The sequence below is a fragment of the Hemiscyllium ocellatum genome, chromosome 8 (genome assembly GCF_020745735.1).
Source record: "Hemiscyllium ocellatum isolate sHemOce1 chromosome 8, sHemOce1.pat.X.cur, whole genome shotgun sequence".
In the NCBI taxonomy this organism is placed as follows: Eukaryota; Metazoa; Chordata; class Chondrichthyes; order Orectolobiformes; family Hemiscylliidae; genus Hemiscyllium; species Hemiscyllium ocellatum.
In genome coordinates, this window is record NC_083408.1 from 33,794,185 (window position 1) to 33,810,411 (window position 16,227).

Consider the following 16,227-nt stretch of genomic DNA (forward strand, 5'->3'; position numbering starts at 1 on the left):
ATAAATATAAAAGAGTGCAACCACCACCTTTTCGCGAGAGAGGGATCCGACATTCTAATAAAATCTTTGAGAAATAAAATCTTTCTTCTAATCTCTGTCTTAAAAGAGAGACCTTTTATTCTCAAACTATGTCATCCTAGTTTTAGTCTCCCCTACAACAGGAAACATCCTCCTGGCATCCATGCTATTCCATCTAGATAGTCAATGTTTCAATAAGACAACATCTCATTTTTCTGAATTCCAATGAGTATAGACCTAATCTGTTCAACCTTTCCTCAGGGTTGAGGAAGTGAGCATTCTCTGGCCTGTTTCTAAAAATAATATTATTTTCGGAATAAGGAGACCAAACTGTACACGTACAGAAGTGCTCTCACCAAGGTATGTAGATCTACAGCAATGAGCATTTATAAACAATGTGGATAACAGCAACAGTGTAAGACACGGAAAGGTTGGGTCATACACACAGCAATATTACCTAAATTATTTTCATGCAGAAAGATAGCAGAGAGATAGATCGTAAAGGATCAACAGTATCTGTGAGTACTGCTCCATTCCTCTTACTGCTGAGGTAGATCCTAAATTGAGGACTTCTCAAACTATAGTCACTGCTAAACAATTTTCTCCAATGCAAGACTGTCTCCCTGTTTTATTACTATTAAAACAGTATCTACTGTAGTTCAGTTCATCATATCCTGAATCTGAGTGAGGAGGAGCTCGGCTCAAAACTCACTCCAAAATTTTGAGCACATAATCCAGTGTGATATTTCAATGTTATCTGTGGGGGAGTGCTGCACTGTCAGAGTCTGTCACTACTGTTCTGATGAGTCTTTAAATTGAGATCCTCATTGCCATCACAGCTTTATATAAAATATCCGATGACATTTGAAGCAGAGCTGGACTGCTCTCCATGCCTGGGCATTTATCTCACAGTCCACATCGCTAATGACAATCAACATAGTCAATATTTCCCTGCTGTGTGATGTGTTTCCCACATTTCAGTGGCAACCATACATTCCTGATTGTAAAATGCTGTGGGACATTCTGAGGTTGTGAATGCAACTATATGAATGCACTTTCTTTATTCCAATCAATACTGTTCTGAGCGTCCCACTTATTTCTTCTAAGTTCTTTTCTCCATACGGTTATTGTGATAAAGCCAAGTTCCATCAAACCACCTGCTGAGTCACTGGAATGGAAGGACGACCTGCTACAAGAGCCCAATATTATGATTCGATGAATCCCCTCAAGGAGTTGTTTTCCATTCATACTTGATTACAGGCCTAACCGTTGACGAATAAAATTTGTAAGAAGCTCAAGGGCCTTTCAAGAACAAACTATGCTCCTCAAAACATACTTGTTTGATTGAACCTGAAACTGTTTACAGTCATATTTCTTTATTTGGATCAGTGTAAAATTATGTCACATTACACTCCTATGAATTGCTTTCAGACATATCAGTGAAATATAAATGTAAATTGGGATGGTGGAGGTCCTCTCACCTTCTACAATATGGAATTTTCCCAAATGTCTTCCAGATTATTTTATTGATTTGCAACGTATGGTTAAGCTCTCTGACTGAACCCAGCTTCAAACTGGGAGCCCAATGTAATTAGAGCTGAAAATGTGTTGCTGGAAAAGCGCAGCAGGTCAGGCAGCATCCAAGGAACAGGAGATTCGACGTTTCGGGCATAAGCCCTTCTTTTGAAGAAGGGCTTATGCCCGAAATGTTGAATCTCCTGTTCCTTGGATGCTGCCTGACCTGCTGCGCTTTTCCAGCAACACATTTTCAGCTCTGATCTCCAGCATCTGCAGACCTCACTTTCTGCCCAATGTAATTACTCAAGTCAATGGAAATAATAAAGCTCCAAAAATATCTCTATCCCCAATTTTGGGGGAGCCCACTCATCAGTGCAAAAATAGAGTTGAAGCATTTGCAGCAAACTTCAGCCAGAAGTGGTGAGCCAATGATTCATTCCGCCTCCTCTAGAGGTCCCAAGCATCACAGATCCCAGTCTTCAGCCAATTCGATTCATTCACATGACACCAAGGAACATGTGGAGACACTGGATACTGCAAGGTTGTGAGCTCTGACAACATTCTGGCAATAGTATTGAATTTGCCGCTCCCCTAGCCAAGCTGTTCTACTACAGTTACAATACTGGCATCTACTTGACAATGTAGAATATTGCCCAGGTATGAGTTACGCATAAAAAGCAGGGCTAATCCAACCCAGATAATTATCACCCTAGAAGTCTATTCTAGGGTGTTGGAAGGTGTCATCGACAGTGCTATCAAGCAGCACCTGCTCAGCAATAACCTGCTCAGTGACGCCCAGTTTGGGCTCCACTTGGGCCACTCAGCTCCTGACCTCATTATCGCCTTGGTTCAAACATGGACAAAGGAGCTGAATTCCAGAGGGGAGGTGATAGTGACAGCCCTCGACATCAAGGCTGCATTTAACTGAATGTGCCATCAAGGACTCTCAGCAAAAACTGGAATGAAAGGATATCAGGGGCAAGCTCTCTGCTGGTTTGAGTCATACCTGGCACATATCCAAGTATGGGCTGACTTGTGGCAACTAACATTCACACCACACAGATGCCATGCAATGACCATCACCAACAAGAGATAATCTAACCACTACGCTTGTCATTGAATGGTATTACCATCACTGAATCCCACACTATTAAACATCCTGAGGAGGTTACCATTGACTAGAAAGAAACTCACTAGTCTAGCCATATAAACACAATGGCTACAAAAGCAGGTCAGATGCTAGGAATCTTGTGGAGAATAGTTCTCCTCATAAAAACTTTAAGCCTGTCCACCATCTGTTAGGCACAAGTTGGGGGTGTGATGGAGTACTCCCCACTTGCTTGGATGGGTGTAGCTCCCACAACACTCAAGAAGCTTGACACAATCCACGACAGAACTTGATTAGCACCACACCCACTAGCATCAACGCCCATCGCCAAAGACACTCAGTAGTAGTGGTTTGTATTATCTACAAGATGCACTGTCGAAATTTATCAAAGTTCCTCAGACAGCATCTTCCAAACCCATGACCACTCTCAATCTAGAAGGACAAGGGCAGCAGAAGTATGGGAACACCACCGTAAGTTCCCTCTGAGCCTTTCTGTCTTAGAAATATATCACCATGTACACAGCACATGGACTGCAACTGTTCAAGAAGGCAGCTCACCACCCCCTTCTCAATGGCAACTAGGGACAGGCAATAAATGCTGGTCAGCCAGCAACATCACATCCAATGACTAAATAAAGAAATTCTGTACATAGAAATCCCCCTGTAAATTATTTAATTGCTTCCCCCCCAAAAAAAGATTTGTTAGATAGCAGAACACTGCCCATGGTACTGTACAACATCAGAAAGGGCCAGGTGGCTGAGGGAGTAAAAAATACAAGACGCTACTTAGTGAACTTAAGAGGTGAGAGGAAAGCAAATATCTGCAAAACCTCAGACTATTGATTGAGTGGTAGGTAAGTGTGAGTCAAACTATTCCTTAATTCAAACAGACCATTATTCATCCATGAAGAATGTGTTTCTGGGAGTGGTGAATAATAGATATCATTTGTAAGCATTGGATAACATTTCAAGGTTAGTATATCATATGCCAACAAACAGCACTTGACAAATCAGTGCAAAACAAATCACACTCCCTCTCTTAAGAAAAGCTGGGGCAAAGGGAAAAAGACATTCCTACCTTAGACACTAGGATCTATCCCTGCGAAACAACATTGACAATTTAATTTCATGATGGGAGGGGAAAGGGAAGGATTTAAGAATTAATGGGCACTATTCAAATAGTGCATGGGATACTCTCTGAGAATGAGGATGACACTTGCTCATGCTAAAGATGAATGCGTGGAGCCCTTTAACTAGGGGAGGCCGTTGTGCTGCAGCTACCACAGGGTCCTGCCTGACCAGGGAACTCTCCACTCCTACCAACTGCTGTGACGTGGGATTTGCAATAATCAATCAATTGATAGTTAATCTACAGTATGTGGTTACAACATGCTCTTTCATGATCATCAAGTGCATGTAGCTTCTGGCCCAGATGTAGGGATATTACCCACTGCACCACAAGGCCTGTCATTCAGACAGTAAAGTGATATGGGGTGGGAGCAAGCTGTCCAGAAATGCAGTGAAGCAAATGCCACTAGTGCAAATGGAAAGCTCTTTTCCCCAGGTATTGAAGCAATGGAAAACAGCCTGGGGTTACTTGAAACTTATCCCATGAAAAAGGTGCCGAGAAAGGTGCCGTGTGGGCGGCACGGTGGCCCAGTGGTTAGCACTGCTGCCTCACAGCGCCTGTAGACCCGGGTTCAATTCCCGACTCAGGCGACTGACTGTGTGGAGTTTGCACATTCTCCCCGTGTCCGCGTGGGATTCCTCCGGGTGCTCCGGTTTCCTCCCACAGTCCAAAGATGTGCGGATCAGGTGAATTGGCCATGCTAAATTGCCCGTAGTGTTAGGTAAGGGGTAAATGTAGGGGTATGGGTGGGTTGCGCTTCGGCGGGTCGGTGTGGACTTGTTGGGCTGAAGGGCCTGTTTCCACACTGTAAGTCTAATCTAATCTAAAAGCAAAACTGCAAGTCAATGACTTTTTATCATTGAAAACAATCTATGTATCATTTAAAACTCTTGGAATTGAACATTAGTCTTGAAGCATTTCATGTTGAACAATAGTAGTGGATACAGTGACATGACCCAACGAGATTGACCAACCGGTAGCTGCAAAAGCAATGCGCTTCTAATTAACAATGATTGTTTTGGGTGTGACGGAGGCCTTGGTTCTTGGGAACAATGCTAGGTAGAATTCTAGCACAGGATACAAAGCCTTTTGTAGCTTGAAAAATGTAAATATTTAATCTGGGTGTTCTGTTTGCCTTTTTAGGCCCTGCAGCAGCAGGTCCACTTACAAAAGAAATTAATCATGGCTTGACTGTTGACTCAAACTTTTTCAGTACCCGTGTGATGGAAATTCTAACCAAGCATAAAGGTGACGCAAAGTAAGGTTCTGCAATCCTTGGCTGGGGTAGTTCCTCAAATGGAACAGAGACAAATAGAATTGATGGAAAACTAACTTGTATTTTTATATCCTCAGGATGTTTTAAGACATTAAAGGAGCTAGGTAAATGCAAGTCAATGCCAAATCATGCTCCTCACATTCACCCACGTATGTAATCATCCGAAGTGAAGTCAACAGCAACAGATTTGAGTCCGACACTGCAAAGCATGGACTTGCGTTGTGATAAACCAGGGAATTTTCTTCCAAATGCTGATGCACTCCTGGGTATCCCCTGCCCTGACTTCTTGCGGACATTAGATTAGATTAGAATACCTACAGTGAGGAAACAGGCCCTGCGGCCCAACAAGTCCACACCGACCCGCCGAAGCGCAACCCACCCATACCCCTACATTACCCCTTCACCTAACACTATGGACAATTGGACATTGTCAGCTGTCCAAATGTAAAGTAGTGTTGCACACCAACACAGACTAGAAAGGAAGCTGGGCTGAAAGGTGTATTTACATGTACTGTTATTCACTTTCAGGAATGGAAGTAACACACCAACAATTTCCAAATCCAGTTCGCCAGAGAATAAATATATTTATTCCCTGAGGGAATTCTTGAATTTTAGGTTACTGATTTAAAGCCTAGGCCATGGATTATATTGAGGGCAATCTGGAATTTATATGGACTGCAATGTCACAGGACTTTTTTCAAATGAAGAAAACATGCATTTTGTATAGTGCCTCAGATGAACCAAGACTGTCTACAGCAAATGGAATACTTTTGAATATAGACATACACAAACATGCAAACTAGGAGCAGAAATAAGCCATTCTGCCCCTCAAGTCTGCTACCACACAAATAAGATCATAATTATGTTTTGAAACCACATTCCCATTCACCACTCACAACCTTTGAATCTCATATCCAACAAGATTCTATTCCCGAAGAAGAATCACTGGATTTGAAATATTAATTCTGCTTTCTCTCCACAAATGCTACCAGACCTGCTAGGTTTCTCCAGCAATTTCTTTTTGTTTCAAATTTCCAGCACCTGCAATTCTTTGCTTTATTTTGGATTCAATTTGCCTCTGGCTTAAAAACATTCAATGACCTGACTACCACCTCCATCTGGGAGAAAGTGAGGTCTGCAGATGCTGGAGATCAGAGCTGAAAATGTGTTGCTGGAAAAGTGCAGCAGGTCAGGCAGCATCCAAGGAACAGGAGATTCAATGTTTCGGGCATAAGCCCTTCTCCATCTCCATCTTCCTGATGAAGGGCTTATGCCTGGAACGTCGGTTCTCCTGCTCCTCGGATGCTGCCTGACCTGTTGCACTTTTCCAGCACCATGCTCTTGACTCCACCACCAACTGAGGCAAACAATTCCAAAATCATACAGACCTCAGAGGAAAAATATGCTTCCCTATGTTTTAGAAGGGCAACCCCTAATTTTGAAATCATATTTTCTAATTTAGGACTCACTCACAAGAGAAAATATCATTTCTATGTCCATCTTGTTAAGCACATTCAGGATCTTATACACTTCAATCAAGTTCTCTATCCTTCTTCTAAAGTTCAATGAAGACAAGCCCAGCTTGTACAACCTATCCTCATACAACGACCCATTCTTTCTAGGTATCAATGTAGTAAACCACTTCTGAACCACATCCAATGCATTTACATGTTTCGTTAAATAAGGACACCTAAACTGCACATACTGTTTGACACGTAATCTCACTAGAGCCCTGTACAACAGATGAATAAAATCATACTTTTATGTTCAATTCCCCTTGTAATGAAGTACAGCAACCCATTACCATTCTTAAATACTTATTTGTACCTGTTTCCTTTGTCAGCAACTAGGAGAAAGTGAGGATTGCAGATACTGGGGAGTCAGAGTCAAAAAGTGTGGCACTGGAGAAGTACAGCAGGTCAGGCAGCATCCAGGGAGCAGGAGAGTCAACGTTTTGGGCCATGCTGAGGGGCTTATGGCCGAAACGTCAACTCTCCTGCTCCTCGGATGCTGACTTACCTGCTGTGAGTTTTCAGCACCACACTTTTCGACTCTGTTTCCTTTTTTCGTACATGTAGAAACTCTTGTTATTCATTTTCTGTTTCTAACTAACTTCCTCTCATACTCTGACTCTTTTCTCCTGATTAATCTTTGTCATTCTCTGCTATTCTTCATAGCCTGCCCAAATATCTGATCTGCCACTCACCTTTGTACAATTATATGTATCATCCTCAGGCTTGATGTTTTTGATTCGATGGGTTGAATGGCCTGCTTCCACACTGTAGGGATTCTATGATTCTTTCCTTCAGCGTAGTCATTGTTGTTAAATGGGAAACGTGACAGCCAATTAATACAGCAGATCTCCACAAAAGAGCAATGATTTATAACAATGGTCCAATATGGGTTTGTACTGATATTGGTCAAAGGATAAATCTTGGGCAGGAGGGCAGAGGCAAATCTCCTGCTTTCATTCAGATTAGCTCCAGGACTCTTTTATGCCCAAATCAAAGTGCAGACAGGGTCAAAGTAAGCTGTGAGTGCTGGAAAAACACAGGTCAGGCAGCATCCAAGGAGCAGGAGAATCGATGTTTCGGGCATGAGCCCTTCTTCAGCCCTTCCTGAAAAAGGGCTCATGCCTGAAACGTCAATTCTCCTGCTCCTTGGATACTGCCTGACCGGCTGCGTTTTTCCAGCAACACATTTTCAGCTCTGATCTCCAGCATCTGCGGTCCTCACTTTCTCCTAAGCTGTGAGTGCATTCATTGGAGTAAAGTGAACAGCAAATACAACTCCTCAACAAATAGGATTATGGTCAAATCCAGTTTTTTTTAAAGCATATTGTACCAAGCTATAGAAATATTCAAATAGGCTTTCACTAAATTTACTACATTGTCACTGAATAGGATCTACCCAGTGCCCCACAAAGGAACTGCATAGATCCTATTCAACACAAGAGGAAATTGATGTATAACAATTTTGGATCAGTGTGCTGACGGGTTCCACTGTCTGGGCAATTGTCCCAGAGACAGATTATAATGAGCAGAATATATTCATCTAACTGTCAGAAGGGTAGCCAATCTGAATAATTCCCTGCCCAATGACTTGAGTTGATTGGCCAATGAATGGAGTCTTCTGGTGCCTGATGAGCCTCTGACTGAGGACCAAGCCTGACAGATACCGAGAGATGGGTTACTGTGGCTGGTCAGGGGTAGGTGGGGAATGTCTCATTAGGCCTTACGTTCCTCTCCACCCCTCACACTGAAGGAGCTTTGACCGATGGGAGCGCAGTTTGATGGTGGGGAGTGGTGGTGGGGAGAAGGAAGTTAATTGTGGAGCCAGCTTTTTTATATAAGGTTCAAAGCATTTCTGAAGGTGCCTTAAGATGGCGGCAGCTTCTCAGTGTCCTTTCTTGCAGCAGCAGTCTCTACTTTTTGAAATGGGGCAGCCAAAATTCCAAGGGTACAAGCCCTCAAAATTGGACTCGTGTGCTGCACTGATAGGGTCCCTATTTCTGGGCCAAAAGGTCCTGGTTCAATTCCACCTTTCCCCAGATGTATGTACTGGTTGGTTTGAATCACTACAGGCCCTCCAGTTGAACTTGCAGCCTCAGGAATCTATCTACCATCCTGGCCTACATCGTAAATCCAGAAGCAGGCTCTTAATTGGCCCTCTCCAGGAAGATCTCCCAGGTCAGCATCATGACAAGCACTGAGGGAATCAGATCCCAGTCATGATCTTGATCCATAATTATATTTAAAGAGAGGTAATACATCACACAGTGCATGCTAAAGAATGTATCAGTTTCTCAAAAATATTATGCAAGATATTAAAAATAAAAAATCCATAGTATAATAGCATTCCTGTACAGAAAGAGGCCATTCTGCCTATAAAGACTGCACCAACCCTTTGAACCTACATACAGCATCCCACCTACAAACAGCCCCTCACCCTATCCCCATAACCCAGCATTTACCATGACTAACCCAAATAGGCTGCACATCCTTGGACACTACTGACAATTTAGCATGGACAGTCCACCTAACCTGTGGGAGGAAACCAGACCATCGGGCGGAAACCTATGTAGGCATAGGGAACAAGTGCAAACTCCACACAGACACCCAAAGCTGGAATCAAACCTGGGTTCCTGGCACTGTGAGGAAGCAGTGCTAACCACAGAGCCCCATGCCCCCTACAAATTGATAATTTGATCAGCTTGCAAGAAATTGCTACAAGGACCAGCAAACATATTTTGCCTTCCCAAAGTTTTATTCACCTAAAAGCCTGCGGCCTACTGCTAACTCACTGCAATTCCCATTCACCCGTCAATCCACACTGGCTCCCAGTCTAATCTATGGCTCAATGTTAATACTCTCCACCTTGTTTTCAAATTCTTCCATGACCTCACCCTTCTATATATCTGGTAATCTAATCCAGCCCCATAACCCTCAGATATCTGCACTCCTATAATTCTGGCCTCTTTAGCTCTCTTCTCCTATGCCTTCAGGTGCTATCCCTGTCAGCTCTAAACCTCTCTGTCTCTGTCTCTCTCTCTCTCCTTTTAAGACTCCTTAAATCTATCCCAACTCAGTTTTGCTGACTTTTACTCATACACTTGCTGAACAATTTCTACAAATATCTCATTGACTTGATGTCAAATCATGTTTGGGAGTGCTTTGGAACTTTTTACGATATTAAAGATGCTTAATAAAATCTAGGTTGTACAAAGCTTTGTGAGACATTAAGTATTTCAATTCTTTCTGAACCAGGTTAACAGATTCATAAGAAGAATAAGGATGGCCTTTAGAGTCATCAGCACTGTCACCATTTTGATTAGAATGGAATGCTCCCCTTTTGCACCCAAGCGTACTTGTTGACAACAGCTATATCAACATGATTTGAGAATACGTCAAAAAAACACTCAAACTGAAACGTGACACATTCATATTCTTAACAAGTAACTTTCTGACCAGCTGTTAATCTCATATCATGACCAATGCTAAAGGGTTCTCCCTCTCCTCCCAATAATGGAAGAGAAAGAGAAACCCATATCCCCAAGGTGAGGGAATGCTATGTTGCCCAACAGGGTGGAATAGCCAGGTACACTCAGAAGGACTGCTGGGAAAAGATAGGACTGCTGTGTGTGGAGCTGCAGTGCAGCATTAACCACTGCCTTCAATGAGGAAGAGAATAAAATCAAACAGTGAGATTTTCCCCAGGTGCTTAATCCAGGTGTCTTCCAAAGAGTTAGTCAGCTATAACATTTCATAATAGAATAAAGCATCGCTGCCAGCTCATTGTGTCTCATTTTAAAGTATCGATTCTCATTATTTTGTACATCTTCCTACAGTCTGTGCTTGAATGACTGTGAGTGCATGTCTGTTTGTATGTGCATGTATTTGTGTGTGGAGCTAAATGTGAGGTTGTGTATTTGTTTATGTGTGCTCATGTATGCCTGTACAGCTCTGTTTATTTGCATATGTCTTTGTATCCATGTGTGGGTATTTGAGAGTATGCATGTTTCTGTGTTTATCTGGACATGTAACTTCTCAAGTAGGTCTATGTGTTGTTTATATTTGTGTTGTCTTTGTGTATGCAGATGTAAGTGTGTGCGTCAATGCGGATGGTTGTCTGCATGAATCCTTACATCTTTATGTGTGTCTGTTGGCCTGTGTGCGCATTGGCCTGTATGCCTGTGCTTGTGAGCTTATGTGTGCCTCCAGTTGCAGTAATCAGAAATGTTATCTGTCTCTAAAACCACATTACAGAAGTTACTCACACCTACTCCTCCAGGCTTTGGGAACAAATCCCCTTAATTCAGTTCACTCTGCACCTGACAAGGCAAAAGTGCTTCTCACAGTATGTGTGTGTATAATAAACTCAAGGTTACTGATTGCTGTAACAAAATCTGAAATGTCTGAAAATATTCAGCAAGTCAGACAGCATCTGTGGTGGAACATGAATGGGCTAAACCTTCAGCTCCCAATTGCCTGATGCCGCGATATTTTATTTTGTTTTCAAATCTCTAAAATCAAACTATAGAGTATAGGAAGAACCAAGCTGTGCAGACGTCCATTCTACCAAATATTCCCACAGTTCAGCTCCTTTCCAAAGCCCAGCTAATGTATGCATCCTTTGCAAATATTTATCCAAGCCCTTTTTGAAAGTTATGATTGCACCTGTATTCTTTCAGGCGCTACATCCCTGACTGTGACAACTCCTTCCATTTAAACAAAAGACACCCTGGAGTTTGTTTTTGAAAATATTTGTCAAACCCCAATCTTCTGGTTCAACCAAAGGAAGCAGTTTCTCCCCAGACTGCTGTTCCAAATCCTGAATGATTTTGAAATCTCTCCCACTAGCTCGATGATGCTCTATTCTCTGGGACAACAAATCCAGCCTTTCCACTTGCCATCACTCCCCTGGTCTTCAACACCTTCCCAAGTACTTGTTTGATTTTACTGGAGGTCCTGTTGCTTCAAGTGAGCAGGTGCCAGCCAATTGGAGGGAGAGCTGGACAGGAAGTGGAAGGGTCTTTTGCCTAGACTTCCCCGGGAGCCAGCACTTACCTGACTGGCGTCCTCTTGCTCCTCAGCTCCTCTGATGTGCTGGTGGTCGTTGTCGGCGAGGAGGTCATCTTCGGATTCCTCGAAGAGAGAGGAACCCGTGGACGAGAGGGACGAGCTGGAGAGTTTGCGGCACACTTTGACGTTCAGGTCCGGCTCCAGGCTGTCCTGGGTGGTGCCCTCCTCCGAGGTGACGGTGAGCTGCGGGACATTCGGGAGCAGGTGAAGCTGGGGCTGGAACGGCAGGCTGTCCACCAGCTGCAGCGAGGACGCCGTCAGTCTGCAGAGCGGACTCTCCTCCTGCTGGCCTGCAGCGGTGCCGCTGGCGGAGCTCAGCTCCAACACGCTGAAACCGTCTGCAGGCTGCACCGGGGAGCTCCTCTTGATCCGGGACGGCTCGCTCACCGAGCACGACTGGCGGTGAAGCATGGTGCGATCCTTCGCATCGGGTGACCTGCAGTACTTCCACAGACCCAGGCAACTCTGCATGGAGCTCCTGATTTGCAGCCCCCCCTCTCTCTCTCTCTCTGTCTGCTGCAAGATCCCAGGACTGCAACTGCTGACAGATGCGGAAGTTCCGATGTCAGCATCTAGCATCTTGTACTGAGAACAGGGTAGGGAAGCCAGCTGCTGACTCAGGCACTGACTCTCCTACTCGCACACTCACTCACTCACATTCAATCACACGCACACACATTTTCACTCGGTCACTTGCTCACATGCAATCACACTTGCAGTCACATTCAGTTACACACACATTCACACTCCCAGACACACACACGCACTCTCAGCTACTCGCTCTTACAGTCTCTCTCTCTCACACACACACATTCAGTTTCTCACACACTGTCACTCACTACCCTTTCAAAAGAAGTATGTTAGTTTTGAAGAAGGTCAATTTGTTGAAATGTTTTTGTGCATATACATACATATTATTATGTATACATATACATTTATATGCATATTTACATCCAGTCCAAAAGAAGTACAATAATTGGTATATTCTCATTGATTTTCAGAACACAGCTCAGATTGTAGGCATTGCTATTTAATTTAATGCCCAGTCTTTATAATATTTGAGAAGGTGGTGATGAGCTACTTTGCAGAACTATTGCAGTCCTTGTGGACACAATGCATAATTGCTTGACTTCAGCTTCCTTATGCACAGTAACATCACAACAGCAGTGTTAGGAAGGGAGCTTCAGGATTTTCACTCAGTGCTGATGAAGGAACATCACCCAGAGCAGGATGTTATTTGGCTTAGAAAGGAACTTGGCTATGTTCTGCTGCTTTTGATTTTCGTCTCCTTCTGGATCTGTGGTTTCCAACATTTTTGAGTGCGATCAACTGGTTGGTCAGAATCTCTGACAGTTGATCTCAGCCCCCTGTGTACATTCCCTCATGGACAGGAATGGCTATTTTTCTTGGAGCGTTGGAGGCTGAGAGGTGACGACAGAGGTTTATAAAATCATGAGGGGCATGGATAAGGGCATCCCTATCTAGAGGGACTAAAACTGGAAGCATTAGGTTTAGGTTGAGAGGGGAAATAATTAACAGGGACCTAAAGCGGCAACATTTTCATGCATAGGGTGGTGTGTTTATGGAATGAACTGTCAGAGGAGGTGGTGGAAGCTGGTACAATGACAGCATGGAAAAGATATTATGAATAGGAAAGTTTAGGGGGACATGGGTCAAATGCTAGAAAATGGGACTCAATTAATGTAGAATATCGGGTCGGCACAGATGAATTGGACCAAAAGATCTGTTTCCGTGCTGTACGTCCCTATGACTTTGTGACCTGATTGTTGATAATCATAGGATTGCAGGAGTCCCACTTCCAGAAACCGCATGGCTAGAGAAAAGTGATTGCTTTTGATAGGCTTTGCCAGCTTGTTGCATTGTGTTTGAGTTTGATACAGATGGACTATCATTGCAGACTGAAGTAACTTTTATGGTCAGAACAAATCAAAAGGAGTGTACTTGAGAAAACAATTCTGACTAAGAAGGGCGGACACTGGGAAGTTGTTTCCGTTAAGCAGGGAGACTAGGACTTATGGACACAGCCTTAGAATTAGAGGGGATCAGTTTAGAATGAAAATGCCGAGACATTTCTTCAGTCAGAAAGTGGTGGGACTGTGGAATTCATTGCCACGGAGTGCAGTGGAGGCCAGGATGTTGGGTGTCTTCAAGGCAGAGATTGATAAATTCTTGATATCGTAAGGAATTAAGGGCTCTGGGGAGAGTGCGGGCAAGTGGAATTGAAATGCCATCAGCCATGATTAAATGGCGGAGTGGACTCGATGGGCCGAGTGGCCTTACTTCCAGTCCTATGTCTTATGATCTTGATTTCCCCTCTCTTATCAATTATCACAGTATAATCCACCAACAAGCATTCGTGAGCAAAGTTATGCACTTTTCCCTTGTGATGCAAGTTGTTGTCATGATTGTAAACCCGATTCGAACAAGAACCCCTCAGTACCACTTACTTGAAAAACTCAGTGTTGTCTATGTAAACTCATATTCCACAATGATGCGAGGTGGTTATGCTGAGAGAAGGTCCTACAAAGATATTTGGATCTGATGCCAGAAATTGTCACTTTTCTAAAGTCAGGAATGAAGTGTGCAGTGAGCTGTCATGCGGTCACTGGTTTTTAGGTTTGTTACAGACATAACTTCAAAACTGAACAAGCTGAACTGAGAACTATAGAGAAAGGACAGAGACTCAGCACATATGATCAGTGCTGTGAATGCATTAAAGTTGAAACTGGACTGTGGTCTACCCAATTTTTTAAAAAAAATGCTCTAATACTTCCTGTATTCAGCGTAAACACTAGAAAAAAAAATCAAAGACCAAGTAAATTGGTTCTACCTATACCTGAGGAGAAAGTTAGCAGAGGAATTCAAGAGGCCATTTCAAGAATTTGATGTGATGGAATAAGTCATTACCTTTGTCTCAAGTCCATTCCTTCAAGTGAACATTGATGAGTTTGCTACCTAATGCCATCAGCTTTTTGATTTAGAAAACAGTGGAGCTTATATGCAGATAATTATTATACAAAATTACATTGAGCTGAAAGTCAAATCAAAGAACAGTGATTTGAGGGACCTTGTAAACAGAAAATCACACACGTCTGTGAAACAGCAATCATCCAAATGAAGATAATCAAATCCAATTATCACGTTCGGGTCACAGACCACCATTTATAAGACTGCTTATTCTCTATTTTCTTAGGGGCAGATCCTGGGTACTGGAAGCTGTCCCTTTGGCAGCAATAAATTAACAGCCTGATAAGCTGTTTTAGTGGTGTTGGCTGTGGGATAAATATTGGTTGGAATAACATTGATATTTTACATCCACCTGACAGGACAGACAATACCTTGGTTTACCATATCCTGTTTACAGTTTTGTCGACCTTATTGAAGAAAGGACATAATTGCATTAGACACAGTTCAGAGAAGGCAGACATGACTAATTCCTGGGATAAAGGGCTTGCCTTTTGAGAAAAGGTAGGACAGGTTGTCTCTGTATCCGTTGGAGAATGAGAATCTTATTGAAACAGATGAGATTCTTAAGGCACTGGACAGGATGGATATTTCCCCTTGTGGGAGAGATTGGAACTAAGGGACACAGTTTAAAAAAAATAAGGAGACTCCATTTAAATTGTAAACAAGCATTTTTTCCCCCCTTCATGGGTTGTGAATCTGTGGATTTATCTCCTCCAGACAGTGGTGAAGGCAGGGTAATTGAATATGTTTAAGACAGAGGTGGATAATTCTTGATTGACAAGGCAGTCAAAAGGACATCAGGGCAAGCTAGAAAGTGGAGTTGAAGCTATGCTTGCATTGAATAGTGGAGCAGATTTGAAGGCCAAAAGGCCTACCCCCTTTCAATCCAGTATTCAAACTGGTGCTCCAGGCTTCCCCACAGCACAGCCCAAACTGAACCCATCTGACTCAGATGGGGAATCCCACTGCCGAACTGGTGGTCACTCTATTTGGTTGTGTTCATTCTGCTGGATTTCTGCCCAGTACTCAGAGTCTATTCTCTGGCCGCTATTTTTGACAATAGAACAGTTATTTTTGCTACGGTACAGGTTAAAACCCAATCTTGGCAATTGAGGATGTGTTTCTAAGTCAATATATCAGTGCAATGTTGGAGGACTGCTGCAAGGTTGAAGATGCTGTCATTTGGAAGGGATGTTAAACTGAGCCTTCTGTAATAGTTGCTGTCATCAGGGGTAGCATCTTTCAACCTATGTGACATGCAGCATCTCTCATTGACAATAAGGTATATCTTTGCTGATGGTTGAAGGGCCAACCAGTGAGACACAAGTTCTGACACAAATGTTGCCTTTAGGATGGTTATCAAATATCAATGGGAATTGCTGTTTATGGTTCTGGTGCCTGTAACCACTCATTATCATGGTAGCACACACTAATGTCATTTTCTTCTGTGGTGCCTAGTATTTTCCAATTGTGAAAACAGTTATTCATGGCATGAAGAGCCTTCATGTCACTCATGTAAACATCCTGGTCTCTGTCTCTGGCCACTCCCACCATACTGAATAGGAATGCATCTGTCTTCTATTCTGCAAATGAACCTGAGCCAGCAAAG

At 43.1% G+C, this 16,227-nt stretch overlaps 1 protein-coding gene across 1 annotated transcript in view; it reads right to left on the bottom strand.

Moving 5' to 3' along the window:
- The window catches only part of LOC132818109 (inositol-trisphosphate 3-kinase A-like), a 99,132-nt gene extending 86,979 nt beyond the window's left edge, over window positions 1-12,153 (bottom strand). The window contains exon 1 of the mRNA XM_060828806.1: window positions 11,616-12,153. Within this exon, the coding sequence (XP_060684789.1) occupies window positions 11,616-12,101 (486 nt within the window). The 5' untranslated portion in view covers window positions 12,102-12,153. The remainder of the gene's footprint in view (window positions 1-11,615) is intronic.
- Between the last annotated feature and the right edge of the window lie 4,074 nt (window positions 12,154-16,227).